Source organism: Triturus cristatus, chromosome 7 (assembly GCF_964204655.1).
Source record: "Triturus cristatus chromosome 7, aTriCri1.1, whole genome shotgun sequence".
Taxonomy (NCBI): Eukaryota; Metazoa; Chordata; class Amphibia; order Caudata; family Salamandridae; genus Triturus; species Triturus cristatus.
The window spans coordinates 715,276,983-715,295,006 of NC_140590.1; the positions used below are offsets into that span (position 1 = coordinate 715,276,983).

The 18,024-nt window shown below is 44.1% G+C and overlaps 1 protein-coding gene across 3 annotated transcripts in view; it reads left to right on the top strand.

Moving 5' to 3' along the window:
- The window catches only part of LOC146810405 (alpha-N-acetylgalactosaminide alpha-2,6-sialyltransferase 2-like), a 252,735-nt gene that overhangs the window by 116,104 nt on the left and 118,607 nt on the right, over positions 1-18,024 (top strand). For all 3 annotated transcript variants that reach the window (XM_085617402.1, XM_085617403.1, XM_085617400.1), the window contains exons 3-4: positions 9,244-9,409; positions 11,199-11,376. In XM_085617402.1, coding sequence (XP_085473528.1) covers positions 9,244-9,409; positions 11,199-11,376 — 344 coding nt within the window. The remainder of the gene's footprint in view (positions 1-9,243; positions 9,410-11,198; positions 11,377-18,024) is intronic.

Sequence of the window (18,024 nt, forward strand, 5' to 3'; positions counted from 1 at the left end):
CCCCTGAGGGATGGCAGTTGCGGGGCTGTCTGCCTCCTCCTGGGTGCCCGGCGAACCTTGTCCCTCCAGGTCAGACTGGCTCAGTTGTTCAGTGCGGGCAGGGCTCCTGGGTGTCTCCTGGGATGTGGCAGGAATGGGGGTGGTGGTTGGCACAGATGTACCTGAAGCAGGTGCTGCAGGGGCTTGGACACCAGAGGGTCCAGGTGGGTTGGGGTAATCCGCGGAGTGTTGAGAGGCGTCGCTGCCGGTGGGTTTAGGTTCCTCCCGAACCTGGGACTGTGATTCTTCCCCCCCATTGTTGGGGGGAGATCCATGATGTTGCCCTGTGTGTGAGAGAGAGACAATGTTAATTCTGTTCCTTCATGCAACATCCATGTTTCATACATATTCAAGTTGGCACAGTTCCTCCAGGTAGTTGTATGTGCCTAGCATTCCTCTCACTGTTCACTTGTGGATGGGTATGTTGCGGGGGACAGATTGATATGTTCTCCTGATTGGTTGTCATGTAGATTTTTGGCTTGGATGCTTCTTTGGCTATGGATTGATCTTGTTGTGTCACATGTCCATTGTGAGAGTGGGTAAATCCATTGCCTGCCCCGGGGGTGTGTGCTTGTGTAAGGGGTGTGTGTGACAGGACCTGCTGGTGGGTGTAGTGTGATTTGGCAGTGGGTCTCCCAGGTGATGTATCTGTCCCCTCATGGTGCATGCTGCCATGAAGTGAGTGTGAGTTCCTGTCCTAGATATCTGAGCTTGTGGTGTTGGTGTTTGAGTTTATAGTGGTCACAGGAGGGCATTGTGCTGCCTACAGCAGGGCCAAGTGTCAGCTACCTTGTCAGTACTTTGTCAGTCCCTGTGCATTGAGCATGGTGCATGGGTATGTACCTGGGCCATATGGGCTGAGGGCAATGGTGTCTACTACTGAGTTAAACAATGTGTTTTGTGAGCCCCACCCTCCCAGCATCCCGGACATCCAGTCTTGGGTTTGTGCTTCGTGTAGCCTGGGACATGGCATGGCCTTGCTTTGTGGATGGGGCATACACATGTTAGTGGCATGAGCGTTGTTTTTGAGTGTGGTTGTGTCCGGTGAGGGCTTGGGGGTAGTTGTGTGCATTTGGTGTAGTTGGGGTGTGGATGCCATTACCCCCATGTTACGTAAGTTGTTTGTGTACTCACCAGGCTCTGCAACTCCTTCGACTCCGTGTACTCCCACTGGCGGAAGCAGGGCCATCACCTTCTCCTCCCAGGGATGGTAATGTACCGGTCTGCGGGGCAGCCCACCTCCAGTGATGTTGCTCTGGGTGTAGTCCTCGTTCATTTTCCGCTTGACTGCCCTCCGCAGATCGTACCACCTGGCTTGGCATTCATTCCTGATTCTTCTGATGGGCGCAACAGCATTCACCCTATCGACGATCCTCTGCCACAGGCGTGATTTTTCGGCTATGCTGGTCTGTCTGACCAATGTTCCAAAGAGCTGTGGCTCGACTCTGATGACTTCGTTGACAAGGATGTCCAGCTCCTCCCTTGTGAACTTTGGATTCTTGTCTGTGGGCATGGTGTGGGGTGAGGGTGTGGATGGTTGTGAGTGTGTGGGTGTGAATGTGAAGGTGTGTGTGGGAATGTGAAGAGGAGGTGTGTGTGAAGGAGTGTGTGTGAAGGTTTAAATGTTAAGGTGTATGGGTGCAGTTGCTGGGGTGTGCTCTGTAGCTGCTGTGAGTCTGTTGCAAAGGCTCATAGTTTGTGTGTGTGGGCCCTTTTTATTGGTCCATTTGTGGGTGTGCCTGAGTTTGACATGTTGGTGGGTGTGTTATAAGAGGTGGTTGTGAGTTTGGGCCTCTGTGTACCTGTTTGGATGTGCCAGGTCAGTCATTTTGATGTTTTTTCTACTGTAGACGTGTTTTGTGGTGTTGTGCGAGTCGAATTGACCCTCCTTGTGCTGTTTTACAGTGTCCTGGTTCAGTACGAGTCGTTTTCGCGTATGTAAGGTGCGTCCATACGCGATGTTGTTGTACCGTGCTCGCATACGCAATGTTGTTGTAAGGTCCGTACATACGCGATGCTGGGGGACGGTGCTGGGGTATGGTGCGTCCAGTACGGGGCTGGTGTACGGTGCTGGGGTACGGTGCGTACAAGTACGGGGCTGGGGTACGGTGCTGGGGTACGGTGCTGGGGTACGGTGCGTACAAGTACGGGGCTGGGGTACGGTGCTGGGGTACGGTGCGTACAAGTACGGGGCTGGGGTACGGTGCTGGGGTATGGTGCGTCCAAGTACGGGGCTGGGGTACGGTGCTGGGGTACGGTGCGTACAAGTACGGGGCTGGGGTACGGTGCTGGGGTACGGTGCGTACTAGTACGGTGCTGGGGTACGGTGCATCCAAGTACGGGGCTGGGGTACGGTGCTGGGGTACGGAGCGTCCAAGTACGGGGGTGGGGTACGGTGCTGGGGTACGGTGCATACAAGTACGGGGCTGGGGTACGGTGTGTACAAGTACGGGGCTGGGGCACGATGCTGGGGTACGGTGCGTACAAGTATGGGGCTGGTGTACGGTGCGTACAAGTACGGGGCTGGGGTATGGTGCTGGGGTACGGTGCGTACAAGTATGGGGCTGGGGTACGGTGCTGGGGTACGGTGTGTCCAAGTACGGGGCTGGGGCATGGTGCATCCAAGTACGGGGCTGGGGTACGGTGCTGGGGTACGGTGCGTCCAAGTACGGGGCTGGGGTACAGTGCTGGGGTACCGTGCGTACATGTACGGGGCTGGGGTACGGTGCTGGGGTACGGTGCGTACAAGTACGGTGCTGGGGTATGGTGCGTCCAAGTACGGGGCTGGGGTACGGTGCTGGGGTATGGTGCGTCCAAGTACGGGGCTGGTGTACGGTGCTAGGGTACGGTGCGTACAAGTACGGGGCTGGGGTACGATGCTGGGGTATGGTGCGTACAAGTACGGGGCTGGGGTACGGTGCTGGGGTACGGTGCTTACAAGCACAGGGCTGGGGTACGGTGCTGGGGTACGGTGCGTCCAAGTACGGGGCTGGGGTATGGTGCTGGGGTACGGTGCATCCAAGTACGGGGCTGGGGTATGGTGCGTCCAAGTACGGGGCTGGGGTACGGTGCGTCCAAGTACGGGGCTGGGGTACGGTGCTGGGGTACAGTGCGTACAAGTACGGGGCTAGGGTATGGTGCGGACATGGGGGGGTACGGTGCTGACATACGTGGGGTATGGTGCTGACATACGGGGGGATGTGCGGACATACGCGGGGGGGCTGTATGACTCGTATCCCGGCACAAGTTTACCCGGGATACGAGTGGTACAGAGTTCACTCCGTACGGGACGTTTTACATACGCTTGTGTATTCAGAAGGGCGGTACAGATCGTACTTGTGCGCTCGGACTTCAGTTTTACGATTAGTACGTGAAACTGTCCGGGTACGTCTCGTAGACCTTTTCCCGAAGCGATTCGTATGTATTTTTCACGTACGAATCGTACTTCACTGGTGGGACGGGACGATTCGTACGGAATAATATACGGATACGAGACGTACGGAATTTTTTTTTACCGGATCGGAATTGGCACCATGGTGTGTGACAATTCACATGAGAACGTCCATGAAGGACATTTTTACAAAATATTGAATTGTAAATATCGGGAGGTAGAAATATCTGAAATAAAATATTGTGAGACATACATATCATGATGCAAGGAAATCGTTGACAAGAATACAGTTTTTTGAGGTAAGTCATTTAGTTTTAAATACTACATAATGATGTTTTTAATATCATTTTCAGTAATACGGTGGTTAGTGATATTGTTTTTAATTATTGTAATGTGTTTTAGGTGCTATAATAATTTCATGTCTCACTATTGTTTATATAAAAGGTAATAATTTAAAAAAATAGAGCATGTCATTTTAAGTGATTACTTTTTTTTTGAATTTTTAATAGTAATTTATAGTGTCGTAGCAGGTTGTTGGATTTGTAGGGGAAAGAATGGAAAGTTAATTAGGCAATAATTATGAATTATTTACTAAATCCTAATTAATTACATAATTGATTTTTAATTATGTAATTTATTTTACTTCTATTTTATTTGGGGGCTGCTAGATTTGTATGGGTAGGGGGAGTTAAATACGTAATAATTGATTAGATATGTATTATCAATGAATTATTTTTTAATTAGGTAAAATATGGAATACTGATTTATATTACTTATATTTTAGTTGTGGGATGCTAGGTTTGTAGGAGGTTGGGAAGTTAATTAAGTAATGACTAATTGACTAATAATTATTATTTCTAAATTAATTATTGAATTGAATTTTAAATAGGTAAATTACAGAATGCTTATGTATTCTAATTAATTATATTTAGGTGCAGGCTGCTAGGTTTGTAGGGGTCTCGGGTGGGAAGCTCATTAAGAAATAATTAATTAACAATACATTTTTAATTGCTAATTATTTATTTGATTTTAAATGTATAAATTATGAAACACCTTTTTTTAGTTCTATATTAGGCATGGACCACTAGGTTTGTAGGAGTATAGGATGGGAAGATAACTAATTAATAATTAAATACCAGTAATGTATTAATTCATACTTTTTTAATAGTAATTACGTGAATTTATTAATTTTGCTTATTTTTAATACACACACAAACACACATATATATATATTTATTTATTTCACGTTAGTCAATCATTTCTCTATTAAGAGTTTATTTTCTCCCTACATTAATTGGGTTACTCATATTTGTAATGTGTTTGTAGTGAAGTACTTTGCCTACTTGCCTCTGAAGTCCAGCGCTTTCCTTACTGTTACACTGTTTGGATTGGGAATAGTAAATTTCACGGCTCCAAAATCCAAAGCTTCCCCCACTAAGGGGCCGATTCCGATCTCGGTCGGAAGGGCACCGAATCGGGATTCGGCCGGAAAAACAAGGAGCCGTACGTGTGTTTTCCGGCCGACTCGTACATCTGTACGAGCGAGCAAGTACGATGCGAGCTACATGAAAATCCCCGACCGAGTCGTTTCCGGGTCCGAACTGCTCCGTACGTTCTGGTCGGAAGCTAACCGTGGCGTGCAATGGTTGCGATTTACAAACGAGACAGTACGATGCACGCGTCTGACAGCCTGTGCGGGCAGGAGTGTCCAGCTCGCAAAAGCTCCCGGGGTCGGACTTTGGACCCCCTGACACCTGCAGCCCTACAACTCGGACACAGGGGGAGACCTATGGGTCTCCCCAACACAGGCATGTACGGTGCGGGTGGCACCGACGCGTACCCACTGTAGGGGGCTCACTTGTTCGAGACGTACCCATTCAGTCAATTGGAGCCCATGTACGCACCGTACGATCGGCTCCCATTGACTTCTATTGTAGTCCGACCGAACCGAGTCCGACAGCATACGTGCGCATCGTACTCGCTCGGTCAGACTGTAGGGGTCCGGCTCGGTCGGAAAACACTCCGGATCCGACTCGGTCGGAGTGCTGTCCGACCCGGATCGGAATCAGCTCCTAAATGTTACCCCTCTGAAGTCCAATACGTTGTTATGTTATGTTTATAAATTTATAAAGCGTATGGCTGCCCTAGCAACGGGGCATCCCAAGCTAGTTCCAGATCAAATTGCAAAAGGAAACACTTTCCCTACTGTTGCAGTGTTTGGAGTGGGAATAATAAGTGTGACCCATCCTAAGTCCATCACTTTCCCAACTGTTGCACTGTTTGGAATGGGAATAGTAAATTTTAACCCTTCAGAAGTCCAATGTTTTGCCCACTGTTTTTTAGACTGGAGTGGGACTAGTAAACCTAACCCCTCCTAAGTCCAACACTTTTCCTACTGTTGGACTGAATGGAGTAGGAATAGTAAATCTAAGTCTTCCTAAGTCCAACACTTTCCTTTGTATTGCTGTGAGTGGAGCAGGAATAGTAAATCTAAGTCAAATACTTTCTTAGACTTCTTATTGTTAGACACCAATAATTTTCATTAAAATTGGTTAAATAAATGATATAGCATTAATTGGCTATTTTTTTTAATCTTTTGTTTTAATCTATATATTTATTGGTAATGTTTATAGTATTTTCAGTAAATGTGTCTTTAGAGGGTTTTAAATTTGTAATAGTATATTGTCTACATTAATTATTATATTTATTCCTATTGAAATATTTATATTTTGTGATGTTTTCTTGTGTATGTATTATATATATATGTATATATATGTGTGTATAGTGTAACATAATTAATACAAGTATTATTTTTAAATTATATTAATTTGTAACATTTTAATGTTATTTCTATAAAACTATACATATATTAATAGTGATAAATGTTGAATAAAAATGAATATAATGTAAAATACATTTTTATTAATTATTTGTAACTTTTTCATATATATATTCGGACTGAAACGCGTAATGGCCGACACCGAAATACAATCTTAAAAGCACACTACTTCGGGTCCGTGTCTGCTTTGCTAACGAACTATTATTGAACGGTAAAGAGCAGCTGCTGCTGATATATATATATATATATATATCTCGCCGCTTCATTTACACCATGCTCACGCACTCTCGAACGGGTGCTGTTAAGGCGGGGGGTGTTCCTGCCAATATTATTATCGCTCCTCTTCTCCTCTCGGTCTCAGAAAAGATACAGCACTCGCGGGGGAGAGTCCTTAGATTTTATTTAGACTCTCAACGCACCAGACGCGTTTCGGCTGTCGCCTTCCTCGATGGTATGAGGGCGCGCCAGAAACGGCCATTTTTTATATTATTTACAGCCACCTCATTTCCTGTGCCGACATGACAACATAGAAAAGCTATCCACCTTTTTAGAGGTGGTTGTAAATAATATAAAAAATGGCCGTTTCTGGCGCGCCCTCATACCATCGAGGAAGGCGACTGCCGAAACTTGTCTGGTGATTGAGATTCTAAATATAATCTAAGGACTCTCCCCCGCGACTGCTGTGACTTTTTTGAGACTTTTCTGAGACTGAGAGGAGACGAGATCGATAATAAATATATATATATATATATATATATATATATATATATATATGTTTTTTTTTTTTTTTAATGTATATATATATATATATATAAAAACGTATATATATATGTTTATATATGTTTGTGTTTATAGAAGTATATATTTATATATAGTATTACATATTAGTCGAATTTATTTAATTTACATTATATTACATTTATGCATTAAAATATTGAACATTCACTATTTAAACCCTATTTATATTAATAAAACGATATTTTTGTAAATTGTTTGACAATATTGTGGTAAACGATCATTTTTTGACAATATTTTGGTACTTACCATTATAAAGAGGAGCACAATATTGTGTTGAACAATATTTTTGACTCAATATTTTTGGCAGCGATATTGTTTATCACTATATGTGTCAATGATCCCCATGAAGGTCAGAGTTACATTTCTTACATCAAGCTGATTGAATAACTCTTCTTCTGAAGGCTAAAAGAAAATCAATCCAAGTAGTTTGTGCAAATTGTAGGACAGTTTCCTATTCCTGGGGTGAATTCCAACTGAGAAGCAAGGGTTTGGACAAAGATGGGAAACTAGGGACTGCATTTTCTATTAAGTAAAGAATGTTTCCTGCCTTTGCACAGAAGGTGAGCTCTTACTCTCAGTAGCGAGGACTATAATGAGGGACAATAGGAGTTGTTCTCAGTGTTTTGAACATCACCAGTAAGAAATCAGCTCATTATTCTAAACCTGTAACATTTACTGCAGAAGATTTGGGAAGTAGAGTTGTCCAAAGTTAATCCAAATTCACGTTTTCTTAAACTTCACCAGCAAAATGCAAATTTGGCAAATTAAAGCAATTCACATCAGAATAGCACTCCCCAGGCAATCTTCACAGAGTGCCCAGAAACAACACGGCTATCCATTGGCCCATTTATCCTTACCTTCCGTGTCTTTGAATCTGAAGGCTTTCGTGTGTAATTAGCCACAACACCCTTGCCACCTCCACCAGTCTTGCAAAGACTTGGGGCCCCAATACGATGGCGGGCGGACTTTGTCTGCCCGCCACCGTAACGGAAAATGGGACCGACCGCCAGAGGTGCGGCAGTCCCACGAGGCCAATTAGGATGCACCCGCCACAGTGGCGGGCTCATTCTGGCCTTTAACATTGCGGACGGTGTTGCTGGGTGCAGCTCCGTCTGCAATTTAAAAGTGCATGGTTTGCATTGCCATGCACAACATGACAGGCACCGTGTGGTGCCTGCCACCTTGTGTATGGCAATGTAGGGGGATACCATAGGTATCACCCAAGTGCCGCCCCTCACCCCAAATCCCCCCCGGGGGCCTGTAACGGACAACCAAAGCCTGCTCAGCACCGCCACCATATGATGCCCCAGATTCGCACGGCAGGCAATTGAAACGATTGCCTGCCGGCGGAGAAGCGGCTGACGGTCTTTCTTTTCCGCCACAGTGCCACCGCCATACTAATATGGCGGGGGTAAATCAGGTACAGATGGCGGGCAGATCGCCACCGCCGGCCGGGCAGTGGCAATCCGCCCGCCATCATAATGGGGCCCTAAGAATTGAATCACCTCTATACCAAAATTAGCTTGTACTGCACCAAATACAGTACCCTTAAGTATTTAACGTTTCTGTAAAAGATGATTAAATGTCTGAATTAATATTTTTATAGTAGCTCATAATAAGAATTAACTTAATTTGGTGAAGCATAACATAAGCTACTGGGTATAAAGAGCGATACAATTACCACAATACAATTTTGCACTGTACAAAAACATAACATAAGTGTAAGGGCATGAAAAGCTATACAAAGCTACAATAAAACAACAAAGCATAACATAATGTTAACTGCCAAGACATTCCTTTCATGTGACATGCAAAAAACATTTGGTTAAACACACATTTACACGTTTTCTTTCTGCAAATGTTTAAATGAGTATGTTTTATTAAAAAAAACTCATGTAATACAGAACCATTGACCGTAGCTACAAAATATACTACGTTTCTGGAATGATGTCCCACTAGATTGTTCCATTTGTACAAGCAGCAAAACCAAATGAGATGAACAATTTGTTAAAGTTATTATCGTATAATAGAGAACTCTTCTTTAAGGAGAAATTGCAATATTGCTGCTGCTATTATTATATGAATTATATATTAATTTGTGGACCGGACCAGAATCTTGCATTGCAATTTTAACTTAACTTTCCTGACTTTCTTTCACATGTTCATCCCTCTTCAGGACTGTCCCAGCAGCATAATGAAAAAAATGGTTGGTTCAGATTTTCGACGTATCTATTTGGAGAAGCTTCCTCTCCTGCAGTGGGCACCGCATGCCACACCAGAGGAGTACACGAGACTCCGGAGGTACAACGGCTGCTTTGGATGGGATGTAATCAGTTGGGACTGTGAGTAGCCACTTACACTCTACTTCGATGACAAGGCTAACACTATCTTTATAAGCAAACCTGATACTTCCAAATGGACTGTGCAGCTGGGCACGAGTGGGTTGCATGACATTACAAGGCATGCTTTTACCTCGCATGCCTTTGCCATGTATGCTTTACAACACTTTAATGTACCATGTATGTGTCTTTACCACGCAGGTAAGTATAAATAGGTTAAGTGAAATATATATATATATATATATATACACACACATATACACACACATGCACCCACACATACACGTATTCACTGAAAAACACAAAAGGTCACTGGGGCCTTATAGTTAGGCTCCGATTTCACTCATACAAAACCAGTAAAATTCAGCAGTTATAGTTACCTGAACTAACTATAATTTACGCCCCTGCAATGCACTGCTCATGACCTCACATATTACATTACCGATGACATGGCTAGTGACATCACTGATGACATCTCAAATGGCATCATTGATGATATCACCAATGACATCATCCAGTGAGTGTGGTTTCTAAGTGTTTATGATTGTTAACCATTTATACTAACAGACTACAAAGTTAACTTAGTATAATAAGTGCACTACTACTGAGTGATACTTCTTCTAACATATTATGTGAGTGGCTCTGTGACTGTATGTATCCTGGTGTGTATGGGAGTGTGAGTGGCTGTATGAGTGTGTTAGTGGGTATGTGAGTAGTTGTGTGGGTGAGTGAGTTTCTGTGAGAGTGGCTGTATTGTTGAGTGAGTGGGTGTGTCAGTGGCTGTAGGGGTGGGTGAATGGTAGTGTGAGTGGCTCTATAGGTGAGTAAGTGGGTGTGTAAGTGGCTGTATAGGTGAGTGCGTGGCTGTTTAAGTGGCTGTTTGGTTAAGTGAGTTGGTGTGTGAGTGGCTGTATTGGAGAGTGAGTGTCAGTGTGAATAGCTGTATGACTTAGTGAGTGGGTGTGTGAGTGCCTCTATGGAGGAGTGAGTGGATGTGTGAGCACTGGTATGGGTCTGTGAATGGGTATGTGTGGGGTTGTGTGGGTGTGGAAGTGGAAGTAGGCGTACAAGAGGTTGTATGGGGGTGTGATTGAGTGTGAGTGGTTTTGTGAATCATGTCATCAGTGATGCCATTTGAGATGTCATCAGTGATGTCACTGACCATGTCATAAGTAATGAAATATGTGAGGTCATAAGCAGTGCATTGCTGGGGCGCAAGTTAGAGTTAGCTCAGGTAACTATAACTACTGAATTTCCCTGATTTTGTACAAGTGAAATCTGCACTAACTTTAACGTCTCTGTAATGTTTGCTTTTTTTGGTGTGTATATATACATACAGATACGCACACACACTACACACTCTCTCACTCAAAACACCCCACCATTCTTCTCTCTCCTGCCTAGGATAAGAGCAGTGAAAATTCACTCTCTGTTTTGAAGTTCATGACAGTGCACTGAAATCCATCTTTGACTATAGTCTTCCTGGTGGGTTAAACAGGATTGGAGGGCATTCTTTGAATGTGTTGAATTCTGACGGTAAAGGCTGGATGGCCCAGTCCAATCATCTGGTAATCATGACACTTTGTACTGGGAACTACTAGTGTTGTTTTAATGGCAGGTGCCATCCTGGCTCCAAGTTTCTCAGTATGAACAGGGGAAGCACTGAAGCGATCCGGTTTAGGTGAAAGAAAAATATGAACTATTATATTCACATTGGAGCAGGAGTAGTAATGGTAATAGGCTCCATTGGTTCAATTCTATAAACCTACCCTTTCTGTCTTATTGTTTTCAGATTTGAAGCAAACACTGTCTCTGCTCAATACCTCAGCCAATCGCTACATGTTCAGTGATTGGAACTGGAAGCCCAAAGCCGGGTCGCCCTGTATCCGCTGTGCAGTAGTAGGCAATGGTGGTATTCTGAACGGATCGAAGAAAGGGAAAGAAATAGACGAACATGACTATGTGTTCAGGTGACTGAGATGCTGTCTCTATCTCTTTTATACCTCTGTCTCACTCTATCCCTTTACGCATGTATGTATCTACCTATTGGTATTTATAGAGCTAGAGCACCATGCAAGATGATGCAGAGACAATACCAGAATATGTACCAAAAGCCTGATAACTGAGGGAGGGTGGATCTCATGTGAATGGTACCCCGGTGGTTGTAGGGAGCCAGGTAGCCTCTGTTGATGATGGGTGTGATGCAGGAGCGAAGATGTGAGACAGCTTTATCCTAGGATATAACTCTTAACCAAACCAATGCCTGTTCTGTAGCCTTTGCTCTGGTGATTGCATGAGCTGGGTAGGACCACCTATCACCTGTAAGCACTATTTGAACCTTCTTTTAAATAGTGTGGAATGCAGTGATTTAAATGGGCAGGTACTGTCCTGTACTGAGTACCTGCACTTCTTTCAAGTGTCCCTCAATGCTGTTGCACTACATTTAATAGGTGAATACTGGTACTCAAAAGCAAACAGATACTATAAATAGTGAGTACCAACACACATATATATCCACTTAAAGCACTAGTGGAGTGTCAACTGGCTCATTACTACTCCAAGCCCAAGTTCACCAAAGTTATGAGTCTGGACCATTCACAATACTGAAATGTAATAATCCATAGTCTCACTCTCTACTGTAAAACTTAGTGCTGGAGAAGCCCAAGAGCCCTGGCAGTGGTTGCTTGACCAAACCACACACACTTGATGTTGTGTGCCCACAGTGGGTATCACAAACTTGTCACTAAAGAGGCTTAGATGTGTCTGCTTTGGGATATCTCCTGTGTCACTATGCAGGCAGTGACATGCACACTAAGGGTCCTATTATGAGTCTGGCGGTTTGATGACCGCAAGACTCGTGGTGGTGCTGCAGATCCAGCCACCGCCGCACTGGCGGGTCCGACCGCCCGATTACGACTCTGGCAGTTGGACTGCTGTGGGGCCCCCAGCTCTGACTGAGAACTGCTGTTCCCTGTCGGGACCGTGGCATATTACGGGTTTCCTCTCAGCCAGGCTTTTCATTGCGGTTCCACTGTCATGAAAACCCTGGCGGAGAGGCACCTGCAGGGCCCGTCTGTGCCTTAAATATATGTGGATGCAAACAGGGGGGCATAACATATGCTCCTGTGTGCATGCACATAGGTTCCTCCATGCTGTGCAGAAACCTTGTAGTGCAGTCCCATTGTGGTGCCTTTTTTAATGGCACCGCCGCCTTTAAAAGAGGCACCGCCATGGGACTGCCATGCCGCCCGCCTGCCAGACTACTAAAATCTCGTAATCTGGTGGGCCGGGGGTGCGAGCTGTGGCAGAGGGGTGGCACGGCTGTTTGCACTGCAGTGCCACCGCTCCGCCAAAAAACTCATAATCAGGGCCTTAGTGTCAGAGAACCTTGTGTACAAATTGTGGCTGGTCCTAGCACAGCGGTTTGTGATGGAGACTCACAATTCTGAATGGAGGTGTATTGTACAAGTGGTGTCACAAAGCAGCAGCGACTATGAGGCATCCTCTTGTGAGATCTCACAGAATCTTGGAACTCTCAAGGCTCCAGGCTGTCCCAAGTTACCAACAGTCATTCCCAGCAACCAAAGAGTATCCTCATGAGCACCTCCACCACAGAATACAAAACAAGTATTGTCCACAAAAGCGTATTAGCATAAATCATGACAGGTGACGTGCTGGATGTTGGTCCAGCCCCACCAAGTGCCATGCATCATTTATTAGAATTACACACTTTGATAATGGCTTTAAGTATGGGAACATATTGGAGATGGCCACACAGATGTGTGCCACTTAGCACTGCTGCACTTGTGAGCAAATAAATGTTCCCGCTCTCAATTCTTTAATCCTCTGCTCCATACAGCGGACATGCAATCTCTTTGGTTGCAGCACGAATGGTGTGCCTCTTCCCCCGCCCCCATTAGCTTGACTGTTGCCTTAGAGAATGGGCTCGCAGACCTCGCATTTCTTCAACGGTTATTCCGTGGTGCATGTGCACCACATGGCCCAAAACAGCCCACCCTAAGGGAGGTCACTGCGGAATTACCAGGGTACCTCAAAGAGTGAATATCCTGAGAAAACAATGCACCAAGGAAAGTTGTATGAACCTTCAGCCCCCACTTCTGGCTGTGAGATGATCACACAACCCATATTCACCAAATCACAGAAATTAAAGTCCCTGGCCCAGGCCACAAAAGAAAATCTATTACACTATCATGGTCTTTGGGGCGCTGGAGACTTCTTCCTCTTGAGAACTGGTGAGAGCTCCGAAATAGAGATGGGATGATAGGGTTGACTCCTTGTCTCATATATATCCCATGTACAGCTTTCTATTTGTGCTAATGCATTAATCAGAGAGTAAGAAGTGGAAAGAGAGAAAGAAAAGATGTTTTTTTTCTCGCTTAGTGTACATTTTGTTCCAGCAGCTGCCTCATGACTTCTTCATGCTAGTTTCGGGGCTTTTTACCTCAAAACAGCTCATTGATAGATCAGGGCTTTGTATGAGTCTTTAAAAACGAGAGCCCTAAACATAAATCATGTAAACCCAGAGAAATCACATAGGAAGAGTATAAGTAATTAGGTTATTAGTTGAGAGGGGGGAACGTCCCATTCAAATAATTAACACAATCCTTGTCCAGGTAAACCAAATAAGTCGCTAAATAAACTTGTGCTTAATCCTCTGGTAGCTTCGCACAAAAGCATTCAGGCTTACCTTAGAGGCAATATGTAAAGTATTTATGTAGCACTCAAAAACATTAATGAAGTGAAAACACGGCACAAGAAAAATCCCAAACTAATTGAAAAAAATAGAGTACATTTAAATAAATAAAATGGCACCAAAACAACAAAAATCCAGTTCTGTAGAACTGGAGAGATACGTTTTTAAGTATTAGGTGAAAATATAACACCAAGAAGCGCCACTCACAGTTATCTGAGCGTACTGGACAGGAAAAAGTCATAACTTCAGGCCAACCGCGATGAATCTTGGGTCAGATACAAGGACCAGCTCCATCCCATTGAAGGGTTATTATCTCAAATCTGCTCAGAGAGATGCCGTTCCCATGGCTGGGCCACCATGAGATTGTCCATGCTAGGAGCATGTTTGGAGTTGAGTATGGTCACTGTTGTAGCATGAGGAGATGGTCATCGCTGGAGATTCACATTGGCGGTCAGAAGGGCTGGACTGAAAATCCAAAGCAGTCCTGGCAAATTTTGTCAGACCAGCCCCCGTACAGTGTACAGAGAGCGAGCAAGTACTTCCACTACAAGGGGATTTTGGGGGATTCTCCCCCCAAGATAATTTTAGGAAAAATGGCAAAAACGGTGCCTTCTGAAACACACTTGTCATTATATATTAAATTGTATCAGCTTTTAAAGCATAGTAAATGATGACCTTACATTGCACCAGGATACAACAATCTTTGTTGGGGCTCTTCAGTGATTCCCTTACTATCACCCTCCAACAGAGCCTCTCATCTCTCCATAGCCCCTCTCTCACATGTATTTCATTTGTTTTATAGAGACTCATACCAGCCTATGGTGTTGGGGTGCTTCACATCACACACATACAGAGACAATGAATCATATGTGGGTAAATCAGTGTATAGAAAATGTAACATAAGACAAGGAGCCTACAAGGTGTAGGATTCACATTTCCTCTATAGTGGTAGGCATTGTTTACGTGTGCTTGGTTTGGAGAAGCACAAACTTAAAAATCAGAATGTAACACAGTGTTTAGGATTAACTTTACTAATAAGAAATTATTTCTACCAAACAAACAATGTTTGGCAACATTAGGATAATGAAAGACTTGGTAAAAACACAACTTTCTATCCTGAACCAAGCAGTTTGCATACAGCTCTTTGATGGCAATTCATAGTTCACTGTGCTAGATTACGATTGTAACTTACTAACTATACAGTAACAAAAGAATCTCTATGACAAAAGCAATAACCCACTGAGCTATGCACATAAAATACTGTTCTGTGATTTGCATGGTACATGTTCTTTGCAAGAGGCATATTAACTCTCTGTGCTATCTTAGAACAGTCAAAACTGCCACCAGACCAAACTCCGATCTCTCTCCCCCAGGTACATTAACCACAGGGCTATCTTGACACTTTTATTGTTGCCTGAAACCGAAAAAGGCAGGATGTACAATGAACTCTGCAAGAGGTGCTTTTAAAACATCTGCACTGCTACAAACAGCCCCCAGTAAACTGGCCCCCAACCCTTCCAGCCTCCCAGGGAAGCAACTGATGCCTGGTGTGGTCAGTCCAGCCTCAGCGGTCAACACAGGCTTTCACTGTCAGTGCAAATAGCAGGTCACAGTGGAGCTCCACCTTGACGGTCATTGCGGGATGTCAATTATTGGCACAAAGAGGTCACTTTGCGGCCAGAAGGAGCCCAAAACATTTGTATCTTCACCTTTTCTTTAGTATGAGTGCCCTCAGATGACAGCCTAGGAGCCAAGACCTGGGAGGAGACCCCTGGGGATCAAGACTCACTTCAACAGAGGCCAGAAGGAGGCCTGAGACAGGCCCAGTTGGTGCTGGTCACCTGGACAGTTGCAGGGAGGCATCTGGAAGCTTGTTTTGCCTCTGTAGCTTAAACAGGAGGTCAGCTAACTGACCCTTGGAGTCACTTCTGGAGAGCCTGGGTTTAAGGTATGCATGTCAAACCTTCCTTCTTCAGACAGCAGGGAAGCACTTCTTGTGAATCTTCCATAGGTCTAGTACCTCTGATGAGAGATTCTGAAGATGCCAATTTTGTGCTTTCTTTTGAATCTTGCATAGGTGCAGCAGTACCTCTGATGAGAGGTTCTGAAGGCGCCTTTGTGTAGGGCAATTCCCTAGCCTAACCCTAAAAAGCTATTTCGGGTCTCCCCTAATCCTGGCTTCAATCCTTCAAGAGTGACAAAGGCAACGGCAGGTCTGGTGTTAAGCTCCTTTGTGTGTGCTGCTGGCAGGGTGCTTTGAAGTGCAATCTGGGCAGGGTACAACTTCTACCTAGCCATCCTGTCAGGAAGACCCTCTCCCTCACACCTATGCCCGTTTTGTCTCAATGTCTGGAAAGGATACAGAACCCACAAGAGGACTGCTTTTACAATCAAGTGACCCTGGACACTGGTAGAAAGGCACAGTCGGTTTAGGTAGGAAAATGGCAACTTTCTGAAAATGGTCAAAAAATGGGGTTAGGATTGTATGAAGTGGGGCCACATAAATAACATATACATCAAAGGGACCCCTCCCATTAGCTTACACAATTATTCTGAATTATACAGATAGTCATATTATGCAAATAATTGCGAATATACATTACATGAATAATTCAATAATTTTTTTATCTTACGTATAAGAACCATGGAGCAGCACATTCAACATTACTGTAATCTCGTAAACTGTAAATACCATTTCATGGAGCCTGTGCCACATCAAGCCATTAAAAGACATGCTCTCACCAAAGTGAATAACCATAAGTGCATCTCTCCAGATATTTGTAATAGCATATTGTTGCGAGCTTAGGCAAATAAATGAAAACACCTTTCAATATTTTTTTGTAACAAACAGCGTTGAAGTAAATCACCAGTCCAAAATATTATACACATAAGATAATTCATCTCTCACAATAATTAGATTCCAATTTTAGATGTGAAAGTGGGCAAGGTGTCGACAACAAGTTATGCTTGGGCCTTATTAATCAATCATATAGCCCTTCCAAACTTCCAAAAATTCTTTAGGAAAGTCCAAGTTCTACAATCCTGCGACCTTCAATGTATTTCAACCTCTCACCCTAAGAGTTCTCCTCAGGACTTGAGCTGGTGAAAATGCCTATCTTGTAGAGAACCAAAAGGGAAACTTCATGAGAATTTAAAATTTGATGGCTGGCGCTCTGTGTCACAAAAGCTATCCAGCTGTTACCAATACAATAAAGACAACTCTGTGAAGAGCTTGCAAAGTCTACGGAGTACCACCACCGAAAGTTTCCCATTATCAAGTCCAGTGAATCACCTCACAGAGTTGCCTGGTGTGGTCTTATATATAAGAAACAAAATGGATTGAATTCTTCATGTAATGTATGTTCACAATTTATTTTTGTGATATGACAGAAGGTGACAGTCTGTATGTTTCAGAATAATTGTCTAAGCTGCGGGAGAGGCAACTTTGTAAATGTGGCTCTTTTAGAATTGTAACTTTAAATGCACCTTTACCAGTAAAGGAGATTTAAATTTACAATTAATTCCAGTGGAAACAGCATTGCTCTATCTTTCCAAACTGAAGTTAGCACTTATAATAAAGTGTAAATGAAAACCCAATGGAGAGATAGCCATACAGTAGTGCAAAACAATTTGGGGACTTTTTCCCCACCAGGACATGCAAAGGTTAAACACACTTGTCCTACGGTCCAGAGACATGGGTGCCGATCACGATCCGGTAAAAAATGTCCCCGTACGACTCGTATCGGGTCTTTTTACCGTACGAATCGTACAAGTGCCGTACGAACTGGCAATCACGATTCGCATGGTAAAAAGTCCATACGAACCGCACTGGGAATATTTCCCCACACGTCCTCGGGTCGGAAAAGGTGTCCGACATGTCCTCGTACGATTCACCGTACAAACG